This window comes from Stylophora pistillata, chromosome 8 (genome assembly GCF_964205215.1).
Source record: "Stylophora pistillata chromosome 8, jaStyPist1.2, whole genome shotgun sequence".
In the NCBI taxonomy this organism is placed as follows: domain Eukaryota; kingdom Metazoa; phylum Cnidaria; class Anthozoa; order Scleractinia; family Pocilloporidae; genus Stylophora; species Stylophora pistillata.
Window position 1 is genome coordinate 24,788,570 of NC_142526.1, and position 17,500 is coordinate 24,806,069.

The 17,500-nt window shown below is 38.9% G+C and overlaps 1 protein-coding gene and 1 pseudogene across 1 annotated transcript; one reads left to right on the forward strand and one right to left on the reverse strand.

The window, feature by feature from the left end:
- The first annotated feature begins 5,790 nt into the window (after nucleotides 1-5,790).
- Nucleotides 5,791-8,490, forward strand: LOC148725639 (ATP-dependent DNA helicase Q1-like). The gene is made up of 2 exons (XM_088729326.1): nucleotides 5,791-6,458; nucleotides 7,134-8,490. Exons 1-2 carry the CDS (start codon nucleotides 5,899-5,901, stop codon nucleotides 8,263-8,265), a joined length of 1,692 nt encoding a protein of 563 aa, XP_088585452.1. The 5' UTR covers nucleotides 5,791-5,898; the 3' UTR covers nucleotides 8,266-8,490.
- On the reverse strand, nucleotides 8,307-13,608 carry LOC148725640 (uncharacterized; annotated as a pseudogene).
- Between the last annotated feature and the right edge of the window lie 3,892 nt (nucleotides 13,609-17,500).

Below are 17,500 nucleotides of genomic sequence, written 5' to 3' on the forward strand. Positions count from 1 at the left end.
CCTGAACTTAACAAAAAATTACAGCATTATAACACTTTTCTAGCATTTCAGTTCACACCTTTAATTTCATCTTTGTTGTCACGCTGTAATTGGTACCCTCTTTTGTATTACATCATACTGTAAATATTTTATTCATCTACTTGTCTGTTATATAATTACTCACGTTCAGTTACTCATTGATTGAAGATGGCATACGCATGCCGAAACATGTCTCTAAAAAAATTATATATTTCGTACAATAACTACAATAGTCATTTATTTCCATTTTTGTCGTACCATTTGATTGTCGTGTGCATGTTAGCAATTTAGTGCATCTTTCAGTCCTGTGTTTTCATTCTCGGACCACTGAGTTGGACTATTAGTTAAGACCAAGTCTAGGACGCGCAAATAAAGGTTTATTAACACTTTTTCTACAGTTTTTTTCGTCAACCTTTTTGATCTGACGTACTGGCTTTACACAAGGAAATCAAAATAAAGCTTCCCTTCTAATCCAGGATTAGTGCTACCCACCCTTACAAACGTCCGGACGAACGCAAATATTCAACCTTTATAATCTGGCAAATCTTTTCCAAACACTCTCGAGTGAAGCATCTTTCCACTTAACGGAATTTATGAATATTATCATCAACGTATGATGCACGATCCTCGCAGTAGATAGCGCTATTTATGCAATAGCGAAAATCAGACCTGAAAAAAATCAGGCCTGTACGGGACTCGAACCACTGACCTCTGCGATACTAGTGCAGCGCTCTACCAATTGAGCTAACAACCCAACTGGGAATAGGTCGTTAAGTTGATTTGTAATAAACCCGCGATGATAAATCAGACACAATGAATATACGAAGTTCATATATTTTGAACTGCGGTTATAGATACGTATGATGCACGATCCTCGCAATAGATAGCGCTATTTAGAACATAGCGAGCAGAGTCGCGCAATCAAATTCATTATACGTAAGCGTGCTCAAAATCCCGATAGTGCACGCTGATAGCGTCAGCAAATCCGACTTCGCCAGAATTTTTTTTTTCGCGCGAGCGACTATTGCTAGTGCGGGGAAAAATAATACATTTCGCGACAATAATGGATACAAACAGAAACTCGGCCTGCTAGTCCGAAAACGAAGACAATGTTTCGACCTTTTCCCATGGGCTAGAGTTCTTAAATGAGGCAGAAAAAGAGAAAAACAAAGGAAAAGGAGACTCGGCATCAGCGCCGTCACGATTCGCTTCAACTGATATTGTTGTCCGTTTTTCGCGTCGCATTTGATGCACAATTCCACCGGCTATGTTCTAAAACAATTGGTTCATGCTTTCAGCTGTGCACTATCGAGTTATGGAGCACGCGGGAAGTTTCGAGAGCACGAAAGAAGCGTAAGAGTTGCCCTCGGCTATCGCCTCGGGCAACTCTTACGCTCCATAACTCGATAGTGCACGCTAAAGTATGAACCAATTGTTAAGTAAAACAAAACGCCCACGTTAAAAGATTCTGTTTTCACTTTTGTCCCAAGATACAAGACGTTTCAACTCCTCTTCGCCCGGCTTTTCATATCAAACTCAAGGGGTACAAATAGTCTCTTACTGAATTTCGTGACCACGCCCACTTCATCGGCCCACTCAAATTGAGCACGAGTCTTGGATGTTATATCATCTTGCCGACTCTCTGTATAAAAAGTTAACAATGTACCACCGAAATATTGAACTATAATATCATGGCTTTCCATTTTGTGTATTTTCGTACTACAAAGTAAAGTTTTTCCCTCGTCATTTTCACCTTTTCCCGAGCGGGTCCTTCAAAATTAAGAAGGCGTTCGTGGTCAAAACAAGACCGAGCAAGGAGTCTTGGGCGATTTCTCTCTTACGCAAGCGAAAATTACAAATGTACCGGCAAAATCAAAGAGAGGAACAAATTTCCTTTGTTTTGATATGTAAATTGTCGAACAAGGAGCAGATTGAACCTCGTCAAATGGCTAGTCAAAACAGCCACACCTTCCTCCTTCTGCTCGTTCCCTGTTTTATAAGCGTGAAAGCAGTGGGAGAAGAATCGGGTAGCTCGGAAAGCGCTTCGGGTATTAATTTACCATCGTTTACTTACGAGATAAACAAGTGAGAATTGTAAAGTTATTTTCCGAAAGAGTCGGAATAAATACATTTTTTTCAGGTTAGACTGCTGTTTTTACCCTAAACGTCGTCCAATAAATTTTTGTTGCAGCCTACTAATCTATACGATTTCGAAGGAATGTAAAGAAGATGACAAAGAAAACCATGAGTCGGTCCTCTCTGCTGTTATAAGCAAAGTATTTGAACGATCAGGTATACGAGGTATAATGCTCAATAACCGAATTCTAGAGGTCTTCAGAAAGAAAATATTCAGTCTCCAAAAAGCAGTCAAGAGAGCTAGCAAATGTGGCGGAAGGCAATTGAATGCACTTCTTAACAAGCTGGAAACGGGTCCTCGGTATCAATTTGAGGTTTATTATAATGAGGTTGATGTGCATCAGCTTAAAAATGAGAATAACCGGTTAAGGGGAGAGAGAAGAGCTTTAGAAGAATCGCTAGTACAGGAGAAAGCTAGGCGATTGCGCATTGATCAAAAAGCGCGGGAAGCTCTCGAGACAGCTGAGAAGAAAGGGGCCTTCTACAGGAAAAAATTTAAGCAAATAGTGAAAAAGGTGATTAAAAATGGTAAAAAAGGTAGAGGCCCTGCTAAAAAAAGGTTTGATGAGTATTCCAACCACCATCAGAAGAGAGTAAAAAACCAGCTGAAGGAGGAGTGCCAAACTACACTGTCCTTTCTTGGACTATACAATTTTGTTGCCACCAAAGTTGAAGTCTTTAACACTGATACTTATCAGTATGAAACTTTCAATCTTGTTGGAGAGGGAGAACTGGAATTCACAGTGACTGATCCTAAGGAACTTACTAATCATGACCTTGACAATATCAATATGTGGCTCTATCTGAAAGATAAATTCAATATTTCAAATGAGGCCTGGCATGAAATTGCCACGAAAGCCAGTGGTGTCCCAAATTCATATTCCATAAAGAAGCGAATCAATGAACTAAACAGCGAATGGGCCTTGAGACCAACTCCAGGGGATGCTGAGGGTGTTCAGTTAGGACCCAGTCCCCTCTATTAACTATGGTTAGGATTTGCTGAGGGTGTTCAGTTAGGACCCAGTCCCCTCTATTAACTATGGTTAGGATTTGCTGAGGGTGTTCAGTTAGGATTTGCAGAAACCTTACAAGAGCATATTGTAAGGCTTCAGAAAAATGGAGAAATCAAAGCTGGACAAACCATCAAGATCAAGCTTAGTGCTGATGGAACGAATATTGGAAAGAGGCTTACAGTTGTGAACTTCACCTTTACCATTCTGAATGAAAAGGAGGTGGCATTGGGTGAGAAAGGGAATTATGTACTTGCAGTTATAAAAACTACAGAGACATATGATAATCTAAGAGATAGCCTAGCAAACCTTCGAATGGAAATGTCAAACTTACATGAAATAAGTGTAAATAACAGCACCTATAAACTTGAGTACTTTTTAGGTGGGGACTGGAAATTTTTAGGACTGGTCTGTGGTCTGGGCAGGGCAAATGAAGATTATGCTTGTGTGTGGTGCAAGTGTCCCAGGCAGCAACGGTGGGACACAAGTAAAAAGTGGTCAATTAATGACCCCACATTTGGTGCTAAAACCATTGAGGAAATAGCAAAGTTCTCCACTGCAAAAAAATTCAACTGTAAAGGAAAACCTTTATTTGATTTTATACCCATGGATCATGTCATCATAGACACATTGCACCTCTTTCTCAGGATTTCAGATGTTTTAATTGACTTGCTCATAGGAGAATTGAGAAGAAGTGATGCTATTGAGAAAAAAACCACCTTCTCTGATGGATTCCCAAGGGAAAAGTATAAACACATGGCAGGTTACGAAGAATTAATCAAAAGTATTGGGATCTCTTTTAACTTTAGAATCAACAAGGACAGTAAAAAGCTGGAATATAGAGATCTTACGGGACCAGAAAAACTGAAACTCTTTCAGCACATAAATATTCCTATGCTTCTTCCTCAATGCAGCAAAAACAAAGATGTACAAGTGATCTGGAAAAAATTTATGGACATAATTGGTGATTTGAAACTAGATTTTACATCTGAGGATAGTATTCTTGAATTGCAAGGAGATATCAAAGCATGGTTTGAACTCTTTCTCAACGTGTACCAAGCAAAATATGTCACTCCCTACATGCACGCACTTCATTGCCATGTCCCTGAGTTCCTGTCACTTTATCACAACATTGCATATTACACACAAGGCTTGGAAAAATACAACGATAGAGCTTCCAAAGACTTTTTCAGATCTACAAATCACAAAGGAGTTGATGCCCTCCAGCAACTGTTTCTGAAGAAAAACAGGATTCAGTTCCTAGAAGCAGCAGGATATGAAAGAGTTAAGAACACTTATGAATGCAGTAACTGTTTTAACGAAGGCCACAACATCAAGACCTGCACATCACCATGCAAACATTGTGCAGCTCCTGTGTACTGTGCACATCTTGTAAAGGAAAGTGGCAAATGGAAGCCAAGATGTCAACCTTAAATTAACTAGAATTAAATTAATGCCAGTATGTTACAAAACAAAACATTTAGTGCTTGAAGATTTACTGACTCTAGTCTTCCCTCAGTTTGGTAATGTTAGTCACGATGAGATCACCTTTCATTTCTCATAAACTCATTACAAATTGTCATTTCCATATTTTTGGTTGATTGTTATTTCAGTGATTGAATGATTGTTATTTTATCTGTTTGCATGGTAGTTGTTCCTGTTACCATCACCTCTTAAAAACTGAAAATTAATATAGTAACCGTTTTCAACTTCTCATTTAATGTATTGCTCCCCAATGATTTTGTATTCTGTGATTGGACTTCTTTGCCCCAGCCAGTATTTGACAGTTCCTGGAATTACATAGGCAAAATCTCCAGCTGGATTTAAAATTCTTTCGTCTCACTTCAGCCCAAGATATAATTCAAGCAGCCTATTTGACTGCAATCGGTAAACCATCTTCCCTCTATGAACAATACTGGGCAAAACACAACCAAGACCTTCCATAAAAACATCCTGGTCAACGTTGAGGTCTATGTTTATATCAGGGTCCTCTCGCCTTCCAGACCAAAGCCTTTTCTTTATTTCACGAAACAGTTGGAAGTAAAATGATTTTGTTCTATCCTCAAGGGATGTTTTCGATGGAATAAACAGGCTTTCTTTACGAACGAACGGAAAATATTCAGATGGTTCACCGTCCCCGAAGGGTCTCCACTAATCGAAGCGTGTACTGTAGCCAATGTAGTGAGTTTTCAGTCTCTTGCTGGGTTTGTCAACCTCCGTGACTTCAACATCATACAATTTTGTATCTTTTCTCTATGAAATGACCTTTTTAACAGGGGTGTATGCTGAGTATTTGTTGCAGAATCGCTTTGGTTCTCTTATCTCTCTCTTTAGCTTGTCCGCCATTTTGAAAATTTGCTCAGAAGGGCAGCTGGGTTAGCGGCCGCGCCAGGCTGGAACCGACAAAAACAAATGTCCATCGCAGTGGGGAAACAGTTTGATATGGATAACTTTTGGAGCTTATTGTTTCTACTATTTTCACTCTTTGCGACCAGCACAAAAGTTATTTTCCGAATACTTCGTTTGTTTGTCAGCCACGCTGACAAACGAGGTCCTGCTTTACTCCCACAGATGACGAATCTAAGCAACCTCGTTCCCAGGGTCTTTTCCCTTTGTTGGTGGGTGGAGCTGGGGGTGGGGCGGGAAAAGGCCCTGGGATCGGCCGGTCACATGATCTCAAAACACCCAAAAATCTTGGGTGTACTGAATTCATATATTAACAGAAATATTCAAGATGGTGGTCCCGCCGAGTGCAGAAGAGTTTTTGTCAGTCCTTCGCCGAGTCGGATTTTCTTTGAATATAGGTAATTTTCCATCATTGAATTTAAAACCTCTTCAAATGAAGTGTTTTGAATATGTGCTGAAAGGCCGGGATGTTATCGGAGTCCTACCTACTGGATTTGGCAAGTCGATTCTTTTTCACCTTCTACCGAATTTCTTTCCTGTCAAGACAACCAAGAACATAGTTATTGTAGTATGCCCTTTGAATTCCATCATTGAAGACCAGTTGAAAGTTTTAAAAGCTCGGAGGATAACCGCTGATGTGTTACAGGTACCTGTAAACGCGAAAGAAACGGCCGAGAACTTGTTCGGAAATGAACAAGAAACAAGCGAGCATGTGGCCGTGATCACAACAAAGTTTCCTCAGGATGTAGTGAACGGCAACACTTCGATCGTATTCGCCCATCCAGAGACTCTATTAAGTAAGGAAGGGCGAGAATTGATGGGAAGCAAAGTCTTTCAAGACGATGTTGTGGCCTGTGTTGTTGATGAAGCACACTGCGTTGAATTATGGTAAGTGCCTAAATTTATTAATTTCTTGTTTGTTCATTTCATATTTGTTTCAGAGAGTAAATTATCTATATAAGCTTATGTCTCGGAAAACTAATTAAAGCACGGTTGCAGCACTGACTTGTATTTACGGTGAAATTCTGCTGTATTCTCTATTTATAGAGTATGATAGATTTTTCTCTAGGAACTAATTCATCTATGATTCCTGTGACGTTTACACCGCTCACTGATCTATATTTATTTGCCAGTACAAGGAAACAAGATTAATTGTCTATGGTTTTATTCTGGCATGCAGTTTTCCAAATTCTTGATGCATTGCTTTGTGATTTAGAAGTGGAATGTTCACCTTTGTCTCCATGCCCCTACAACTGAACTATTCTTAGTTGAACAATTACAAAGAAGGTGCCAACAGGGAAGAACCTAAGCTCTATATTAAGTTGACCCCCAAACCTAAAATAACCTGTAAATAAGGAGATAAAGCCATTTGCTAAAAGATAAATTCAAGATAAAATAAATATACCAGTATACACAGTATACTTTTTAGTTATTAATAGACATCCATCCATATGAGGGAGCTATTATGAAATACAAAAGATACTTCTACAGAAACATGTTAACTCAAAAGAAAACGTTATAGATATAGATATATATATTACAGGGTTTACTTTTCTTTTTCAGGGGTGAAGAATTTAGAAAGGACTTCAAAGATCTTTCGGTGTTGAAGGCCTTTTTTCCTAATGTACCCACAATGGCTCTAACAGCAACAGCACCACCTCATTTATTGAGGGGCTTGAAGCGAAGTCTGTGTTTAAAAGATGAGTGCAAAATTGTTGCACAAAACCCCAACCGGGTAAACATATATCTGAATAAGAAATTGCGATGGAGTAACCACCATGGGGATGAAAGTTATGATCAAATCCTTGGGCCAATTGCCAATCAACTAGCAATTCAAAGAGAAAACTATCCCATGACAATTGTCTACTTAAAATTGAAATATTGTGGATATGCTTATGGATTATTTGAAAGAATATTGGGAGACAAGCAGTATGTTGGAGAAACTTCAGAACCCACTGCAAGACTGTTTGCTCAATTTCATGCCCCCCAAACAAGTCGCATGAAGAAAGATATTTTGTCAGAAATGAAGAAAGAAAATTCGAGGGTGAGGGTGCTCTTTGCAACATCAGCACTTGGCATGGGGGTTCATGCTCCTTATGTGCTGAACATTATTCACATAACACCACCAAGTAGCCTTGAAGCATACATGCAAGAAATTGGTCGGGCCGGTCGCACAGGACTTTCATCGTGTGCTACACTCTACTACAATAATTCTGATATTGGAAATAATATGAAACATGTAGAAGAATCAATGAAAACTTACTGCAAATCACAAGACACCTGTCAGAGGAAACTTCTTCTAGATTACTTTGGATTCTCTTGTGTTCAGCAAGATAACTGTTGCTGTATATGTGATGGAAAGTTCAAAATAACTGAGGAGGATGTACCTCATGTTGTTAAAAGCAAGGTGAGATTACTGCCCAACAATAACAGTGTTATCCTTGAAAGATTAATCAGGGGTGCAATTTCTGCCCAAGAGTCCCAAGCAGCATCAGAGAGTTCCATGCTATTTGACATTTCTGTAGATAACAATCTGGTTACAAAAGTTATGGAGGGAGTGGAGTATATTGAATCAGAAACAGACCTATTGAAGACCTTTGGTATCTGGGATGAAATCTGTTCCTCTCAGATCTTTTCGCAAATATGCAAGCACACTACTCTGTGTAGAACTGTAATGAACTCTGATGATGATTAGAACATCAGTACTTATTATAAAGACTGCAAACTACTACAAGGTATCTTGATTCAAACCAAAATCAATATTGATATTGATTATATCTGTTGTTTCTACAATACCGATCAGTTTGTTTACCTTTGTTTCCTTTTTGCTATGTCTGAGCACAATAATGTGGTGAGAAAGTCAACTTAAATTGTAAATACTGTGGGCAACTCTAAATAGATCTTGATTCACACACCAAAAGTCACTTTTGATATTAATTATCTCTGTTGCTACCATGGTACTGATCAGATTGTTTACCTTTTAAAGTTTGTTAGTACACAAACTTCACAAGGATCTGTGAACCCCATATTACATGTACTAATGTTGGAAATCTGCTGAGATTTTGTAGTAGGTCATTGGAAATAAGCACACACACTGTCCTTACCAACCAGCCATCAATGACAATTGGATGAGTCTGCTGATAAGTACCCCACATATTTTCCTTATAAACAGGACCTTGTCACATTGTAAAAGCGAAAATAATTTCTTATTTACCAAGATAAATTTCTTATTTACTAAGATAAGATTTCTTATTTACCACGATACTTGCAGATTTTGCTAAATGTTTACCATATTGAACTCATAAGCTACAAGTAAACAAGGTACAATTCACACAATTAATAGGACATATTAATGGATTAAATCTGCTGTTATGTTGGTCCTAGAGAAAGGAAACACCCTAGTTTTATTTGTTCTAAGTTGACTGCAATAAATTTTTCAGTTTCCCAAAATAATTGATTATATATCAAGCATGATCAACTGCCACATCACTTTAAGTCTTATCAGTTTTTGATTATGATCCATGAATAGCACAACACTACACAGTACTAGTAGTGTTATTGCTATTATTTCAGGTTATTGGCTATCCTCATAAAAGCCATAACATCTCAGCTGAAATTTAATGGCTCACTTGTCTTTAATAAAAATTCAGGATCCCAGAGATGTTAAGTAAGGCATTACTACTTGTATTTTGCTAAATTCAGAGATTCAGCTGTTTTAACTAAAAGTCAGTGTCTTACGGTATATATATTTCATTCAACGATATAATTATAGAACTAGCTTGGTGAGCAGGCAAGATGGCACTTTCTAACCCACTTGTGATTAACTGCTGTGTCCTGCACGAAACTTCCTTAAAAGCCATGTAATAAATCCAAAATTGACCTAGCCTGTTCTTTCAAGATGGCTGGATACTGGAAATCTGTTTATGGAGCTTTACTCCATCTCAGTCCATAAACATGCAAAAAAAAGACAAAAAAAGAAAGTGGCTAATACCCAGCCATCACGACCTTGCACTTGGTCAGTAACCCATAAATATCGATCTCAGCAGAAATTCAGTGGCTCACTAGTCTTAACTGAAAGATAAGGGTCTAAGAGAGGTCAGTTACGTCATTACTACTTGTATTGTGCAGAATTTGGCGATTCAATAGTCAGTGAATAACTACAATCATCCTCAGTAGTATCTAGGTTGATAATTCTCCCATGTGTTTGGCCAGCCACTGATGATAGTCAACAATGTTCAAATACCTTAACAGGGAAGCTGTCATGACTTCTTCCAGGCACATGATTAAAAGGATTCAAATGCAATAGGTCATTCACCATTTCTTTCTCATCATTAAGTGAGTTGCACATTGTATGTTGCACAGATGTCTTATGGATGCCCACAGATGAGTCAAACTGCTCTACAATCTGATGGATGCCAGTAGTTGCTTTACAGACCTTGCTAATTGAGTTTAGACTCTTGTTTGGTCCCTGCCTTTGGACAATGTGTTTACTGCATCTATTTGAAATTTCTTGGGCCAAATCATCTTCAATATTCTTTCCGGCACCACCCCTCCAGTTAACAAAAAATCCCCATTTGAACTGTTCAGATAAGCGTGGGGTTAGCAGGCACTCAATCTGAGCTATACTCACAAACATTTCAATAGCATATTTGCTGTAAGCCCCCATAGACTTGAAAACTGACAGCAAAAGTTTTTGGTTGATGAGATTTCTGTTGCCATCTCCCTCCCCTGCAGTGTCCTTCATCTGCATGACAAGAGTAGCCAGGAAAATACAACAAAGGGCATAATTTCTTATATAATCATCTTCATTGTCACAGTCATTGACATCTACTTTCTGTAATAGGAACTTGTCAGTGAACTTTCCAAAAGCATCATCAAAGTACTTCTTCTTGTTTTCTGAGCTCTTATGTGCAATGTTTTCTGGGAATTTATGTGCTGAGGGAGTGTCCTCTAGGTCTGACATCCCAAAAAAGTTCAGGGCAGCTGTTATGATGTAAGCTTTCCCCACGCTGAGGAACAACTCTTCACTTCCTTCATAGGAGTCAAGAACTTTGGATGGGGTAGCATTCCTCCTATTGTACTTCTCTCTGAAGTACTTTAAGGTGCCAACTTGATTCACAGACTCAGCTTTGTGAAGAAACGAGTAAGAATACTGCAGAAGGGATGCTTTTGTATGCCACATTACTGGTTTAAAAGGTGAGCAATGTTCAAAACGATCAGCTGCTGTGTGAGAACCAGATAGCAGATCTTTGGCACCTGCAAATCTGACCCGAGTGAGCTGATCACCTGCAAATGTAATCTTCATCTCCCTCATTGCATCATCATGGGTGTCTGGTTGGTGCGCATTTGTCTGTCCAGATGCTGCAGGCCCGTCGGGAATCAGTGGATTGTCAGTGTGTGGCAGTTCATCTAGCAACCCTGCTTGAACATAGATTTCAGCAATCCACTTTTCATAAGTTCTTAATATGTGAACACAATCATCATACTTTGCTTCATTTGCATTGATGATTGGCAAACTTACTATGGTAGACTTCTGTGACATTTGCTGGCTGTACTCATGAGGAATGTGATCTGGTATAACAGATTTCAAAAACTTAAATTTGGGAAAAAACTCAAGAACAATTCTACCAAAAATAATTGTGGCACATTCTGCATAACGTTTCCATTCAGGAACATTCAAGGAAAAATTATATCGAGGGAAATCTTTGATGTTTCCTTTAGGGTTGTCATTAGGCAAGTGATTGAAGTTAATTCGGTTCTCAATCAAGTTACTGGCAAATAAGTGTAGATCCTCATTCTGAATTTCCTTTCTCATGTGCCCTTTCAAAATTTTCAGGTCCCAGTTGTCACCAGTGCCTCGGAACACACTACCTCTCTTTACTTGCTGAACCACTTTGTCTGAAAAATGACCCCCTAAGAGCTTCAGCAGGGTGTCCCTTCTCCCAGATGATAGGCACACACCAAGTTTGTTCAGTCGTTCTTGAAGCTAGGGATTACAAGGGAATCAGAAATTAACAGCAAATTAACTACACATGCACATGCAGTAACCTCCTGTTTCACAACTTTATAATATAAGCCAAGAAATTTCGGAGTTTTGATTGGTTGATAATGGCCCTATTTTCGCGTAATAGTGGTAAAACAGAATAAAAATGGATGGTATAACAAGGTTACCATGACAACCTTTTACTTTGCCTTTTCCTTTTGGCCTGTGTTTGTTTTTTCAACCGTAACGAAATAAAGGACTCGTGTGCGTTTCCGAAAATTTCTCAGCTTCTGTTATAAAGAAATAATAGCATGACTTGTAGTGGTATTTGGCAATAATACCGGCTCGTAATATTTCAAAATTATCCAAATACCACTCACCGCTTCGCGGCTCGTGGTATTTCGGTCAATTTTGAAATATCAATCGCGGTATTATTGCCAAATACCACTACAAGTCATGCAATTACCTATACTTATCCTATCACTCACAATATATTTCTGAATGGATCTTTCAATTAGAATCACAATCACAACCTAACACAAAACTACCTCACAAGGATCAAATTTCTGCAGAGCTTTATATAATTAAGAGGATAAAATGCAGATTGTATTCAATGCATGATTGCACTGGTGAATAATAAATACTACAGTGCGACTAAAGCAGTTGATTAAGGATAACAATCCAATGTTATATATATCTTTAGCTAAGAATTACCTTTTTGGTACATCCACCTTCATTGATGAGAACTGTATTCACACGTTTCACCAGGTTGAGTTCGTGCCATCTCTCGTTCATGAGGATCGAGTACAGAAAACTGTACTTTACTTGAAGCTCACGCTTTGTGTCTGAGACGGACTTCTCTTTGCCAGACACTGCGTTCATAATCTCGACAAGATAAGGGTGGTTCGTCTTCAATTCGACCCAAATTTTATTGAAATCGAAACTGTTCATGCTCTCAAATTCATTTCCATATAAAACGGAACCTTGCGAACGTTTGCACAGCTTTGCACACGACGTTTTCAACTCCTCACTGCTGGTCTTTTTTAACTCGTCCACAACACTTGGACAGTAATCTTTCAAGATAGCCGTCAACACAGTTGCATCCCTGTTACTGACAGCTTGTAGAATCATTTTCTGCTGTCTTTCAGTCAATAACGATTGAGCTTCTAATGAGGTGCAATCATTATCTCCTATTGATTTAGGCCTTAGAACAGATTGCCGAGTTAAAAAAAATGGCTGCCCTTCAGACCTTGGTGTTGTTAGCCTCGACGACTGATCCACCGAAGTGGCTGCACAATCATGTCCTGTAGACGTGGCAATAACACTAGCATCTTGGGGAGTTGAGAAAGACGGCTGTTTTGCAAAAATTGATGTTGTTCGCTTCGCCTGATCAATAGAAGTTATTTTGAAGCTATCTCCTGATGATATAGGCGTTAAAACAGTCGCAACTTGGGGAGTTGAGAAGGAAAGCTGCTTTGCAGATTTTTTTGGTGTGATTCGCTTCGACAGCTCATCTGCTGAGGTGACGCATGAGCTTTCGCATGGCAAATTCTTTGATACACGTTTCGACGGCTGAAGCGAAGAAGGTGAAAGTTGTACACATCTCTTTACAGCATATTCAGAACTTTGATCGGACGACATATTGTCCATGGATTGAGCTCTCTGAATAAACTGTTCCATCTTGTTTACGAATGTAACGCAACTCCGACATGCGATCTTTGATCTCGTATCGTCCTCAAAAATAGTTATACCACAGGTTTTATGGACTTTTGCACACAGATCTTTTGATGAACCAGCTTTGCTAAATATTCGAAGCATATGACGACTCTCGCGAGAATCACCGCAGAGTCTGCAAACCGGATTTCTAGAAGAAATCTTTGTTGGTGTAGGCATACTTTCCGCCATTATGACTTCGGAATAATGCATAAATTATATTTTATGACCAAGGTTCACATAAATTATTTAAATCAATCAACCAATCAAAATGTTGATCTGACCGGCCGATGCCAGGGCCTTTTCCCGCCCCACCCCCAACTAAGGGAAAAGGCCCTGGGAACGAGGTTGGAATCTAAGGGGCCGACCATTTAACTCTTGAGGGGGGGTAGGGGGTGTGGGTGATTTTGAAAAAAAATTTCCTGCAAGCGCTTGTTGGAAGAAAAAAATTGTATGCAGCCCAAATGTAACAGAGCAAAAATTTTTGCGTTGCTGTAAGAACGAAAAAAAAAAATTGTTGCAAGGCTGTTTCATCCTTCCGGGAGCTTTACAAAATCGCAGCAAAACTGCAACCATTGCTCCTTTTTATGATGCTGAAAAATTATTGCTTCATACATGCAATAACTTCAATTTTGCTTTCACATTTGTTTTGGATAGTTTAGTCCACTTTTATATTGCAACTAATGATTCCAGCAGCATTTACCATGCTATGAGCATTTCTAAACTGCTTTCTTCTATTTTTGGCTTTTTTTTTTTGTTAATTAAGAAACTAAACGTTTTCACATCTGCCCGTGGTGTATCGCTTTATTTGACGTCATGTGAAATGATTGTAAAGAATGACTTTCCGAAAACATAGCTATATTAGAACTATTACTGCAATGACCACAATGTAAATGTAAATACATTTTGTATATGTAAATACATTTTGTATATGTAAACAAAATAATTTGGATATATCAACAAAGTTGAAATGGTAAATTGGCCACCGTAATGATTACAAAAGCTGACGTTTCGAGCGTTAGCCCTTCGTCGGAGCGAATAGAGGAACTGTGGGTTGTGTGTGCTTTTAAAGGCAGAAAATGGAGCTACGTTATTGGTGGGTGCATGGCAACGAGAAAAACATGAATAAATTAGTGGAATGAAAAGCGTTCATTGATCCCTGTGGGATTTAGACTGCCGGTTTGAAAGATGAGCTTTTGTTCAAGATTTTTACGGCTTTCCGTGCCACCTAAGTGCAAGGAAAGACCGCAGATTGCCATATGTTGCTTAGAATGATTGGGTAAATTAAAATGTCTAGCGACTGGTTTCGATGTGTCCTTGTCATTCCTTTCCACGTCTCGAAGGTGTTCTCGGAATCGGTCACCTAGTCTTCTGCCTGTTTCGCCGATGTATATCTTTTTGCAATAAGTACAAGTTATGCAATAGATTACATTAGCGGAGGTGCACGTGAAGTGATCGGTGATCTTAATGGATCGTTTAGGTCCCGATATTTTATCAGTGTTGTGAATGAAAGGACACGTTTTGCATCGTGCACGAGCGCATTTAAAAGTGCCTGGTTGCTCATTAGTCTGAAAAGAACTTCTGACCAAAAAATTGCCTAAGTTTTTGTCGCGTTTGAATGAAATGAGCGGAGGCTGCGAAAAGATAGTGCCTGTCTCTGGATCGTTTTGAAGTAATTTGAAGTTTTTAAGAATGATGGATTTAACTGAGTGGTTGTGAGGGTGAAACGTGAGAGTGAATGGAATGCGGTCGGAATCTTCCTTATGCGACGTTTGTAGTGCTGAATGTCGATCAATAAGTTGAGCGCAGTGGTAACCCGCTTGAACGACGGAAACAGGGTAACCACGTTCATCGAAGAACTGGCACATTGACTCTGATTTGTGGTGAAAATCAGAGTCATTACTACATAAACGACGAAGTCTTAGAAACTTAGAAGTCTTGTAAACACATGACCCTTTTTTGAGGAAAAAAAGATCCTGCAGAGAACTCAGGAGGGGAAAAAATATCCTACAAAACATTTAGAACGGAAAAAATATCCTGCCCAGCAGATTGCTAGAAAAAAATTTCTTGATGACCAGAAATCACCCACCTTCCCCCCCTCAAAAGTTAAATGGTCGGCCCCTAAGCTCTGTTGCTTTGAAAGGTGTCTTCTGAAACAATAAACATTAATTTGGCACACAGTTGGACAGAAACGTAATTACAAAGCTCTTTGGCTCGCTTATGCCAGATGCTGATTAATTATTCATTACAATTTTGTAGTCGTGTTTTCCTGGCCAATCTAATAAACTTTCCGAAAGCTGGCACGGTACAGGTTATTTGTTCAAGGAATCAATAATTTGCTTGTAATAACATGGTCCCATAATTAATTTCAAGAATGAAAGATATTAAACAAAGCTAATGATAAGGATTACATTTTGGAATAAGTGTCAGTGATAAGGAATATTTTGTAATAATGAAATTATGATAATGAATTCAGTGTTAACTTTCCTCGTTTGTCGTGGAGAATCTATGCTGAAACCAAGAATGGTAAAACAAAAACAAGAAACTGTAAACCAAACTGACATTATCAAGGCCCAAAGCTGCTGACTCAAAAGGCAGTCAAAGCAAAGAGCGAAAGCAAGGTTAACATTGTAACTAATGTTGACATGGTTAGACTGCATGGTATATTGTTGGATACCAAAGGCGCTAATGGCTGTCAATGCAAACATGTGCTCGAAAAAAATCGATTGCCTTGAATTCGTTTGTGTTTACTGTCCAAGAAAGAGCAAAGAAAACGCCTTTTCAACCTTAACCCTTTCAGTTTAGCATTGTCTCAGTTAACCTGATGTTGTTATAGAAACCAACATAAGGCGAGTTTGACGTGGGCTGCATGGTTGTGGCGAGACGTAACTCATGAATCGTTTATGAAAGGCGGCTGTTTCAAAGCATAAGAACAATCAAAGCCTGTTCCATTAAATTTTAAGACCACAAGCGTCGCAAACGGTGTAATAATACAAAAATTCTAGCACTCTTCCTCTGAGCTGTATGTAACAGAAATTTTTTAACTCTGTTCGTTTCTCTAAAAAACACTACTGCGTAATTTCCTACTCGTTAACTGTCGGGGGCTTTCATGTCCCAAAAGAATTCGTCATGAGCTCAAGACAAGATAATGCAATTCAAATCCGCACAATTAAATTTAATAATCGAACTCTTTTCAGACTGAAATTTGCATATTTCTCTGGAACGCTCATTCCAACCCTTTCGTTTGAACAGCTGTGCCTAGGTCCAAACAGGGCCAAGGAATTGAAAGAGACTGCCCGAGATCCTTGACGCAGTACTCGAGTTTTCGCATAACTAAGAAAGAAGGCAAATTCTTCGCAGAGCGGCAACGCGAACCATCGCCCCTTGCCATTTTTCTAACATCTCACCTTTTTAATGACGAAGTGTCAAGACTGTCCAGCAACATAAACGGTTAGGGGAAACTTGAACGAAGCGCTTTCGGGTGTACCCGTACACAGTTCTCAAAGTGAACAAATATTTATTTCAACAATGTTTTTTTTTTTTTCCGGTGAACACAAGAGTCATCGGTAATCTCTTTTCGCTTCAACAAAATTACCATCCTCTCTATACTACTCAAGTCGCCCAATGCCCGACAGCGCCCAAAAGTAGGCAACGCACGAGGCGTTGTTTCGAAAGACATGTGAGTTCAAATTCACACAAGACTGAACTTAAATAACACACGAAGGAAAAAGATACTGATTTGAAAACTATTGGCAATAACGTTAATATTTGCCAATAAATACGCCATTTAATCTTACAGCGAAGTTACGGAAAGCCAGTACATTTTCTTACAAAATAGAAATTTAGAGTAGTACAAATGCTTAAATAATTATCAAACAACATCAATTCCCAACAGTCTAGTCTTGATAAATAGTAGAGACGAAAGAAAGCTTACAGTTCGAAAGTGGTTTTTCGTTCTTGCGGTGTCGTTGAAAGCCACGCCATCTTCATGCGTTCGCAAGTTTTTCAGTTACGTGAAGCCACAATGCCCTAGAATTCTTAAGCTAGGAGGCTTTAAATCACAAATCAAAGAAATTCTTCAGAAAATGTCCGGGTTTTATCCGCAATTCTCTTGTTACCCAAAGCTTGAGAAAACAACCAAACTAAACGCTGTTAGTGCAAAGTTTTTAAAATCATCAAGGAGGTGTGGCGGCAACCGTTCTCTCATGTAGCATCAAGAAAAAATATAATTGAG

Bases quoted from the DNA above. Each gene is read 5' to 3' on its own strand.
- LOC148725639 (XM_088729326.1), top strand. From the start codon at position 5,899: ATGGTGGTCCCGCCGAGTGCAGAAGAGTTTTTGTCAGTCCTTCGCCGA. The intron at 6,459-7,133 runs GTAAGTGCCTAA...TTTCTTTTTCAG, and splicing joins GCACACTGCGTTGAATTATG to GGGTGAAGAATTTAGAAAGG.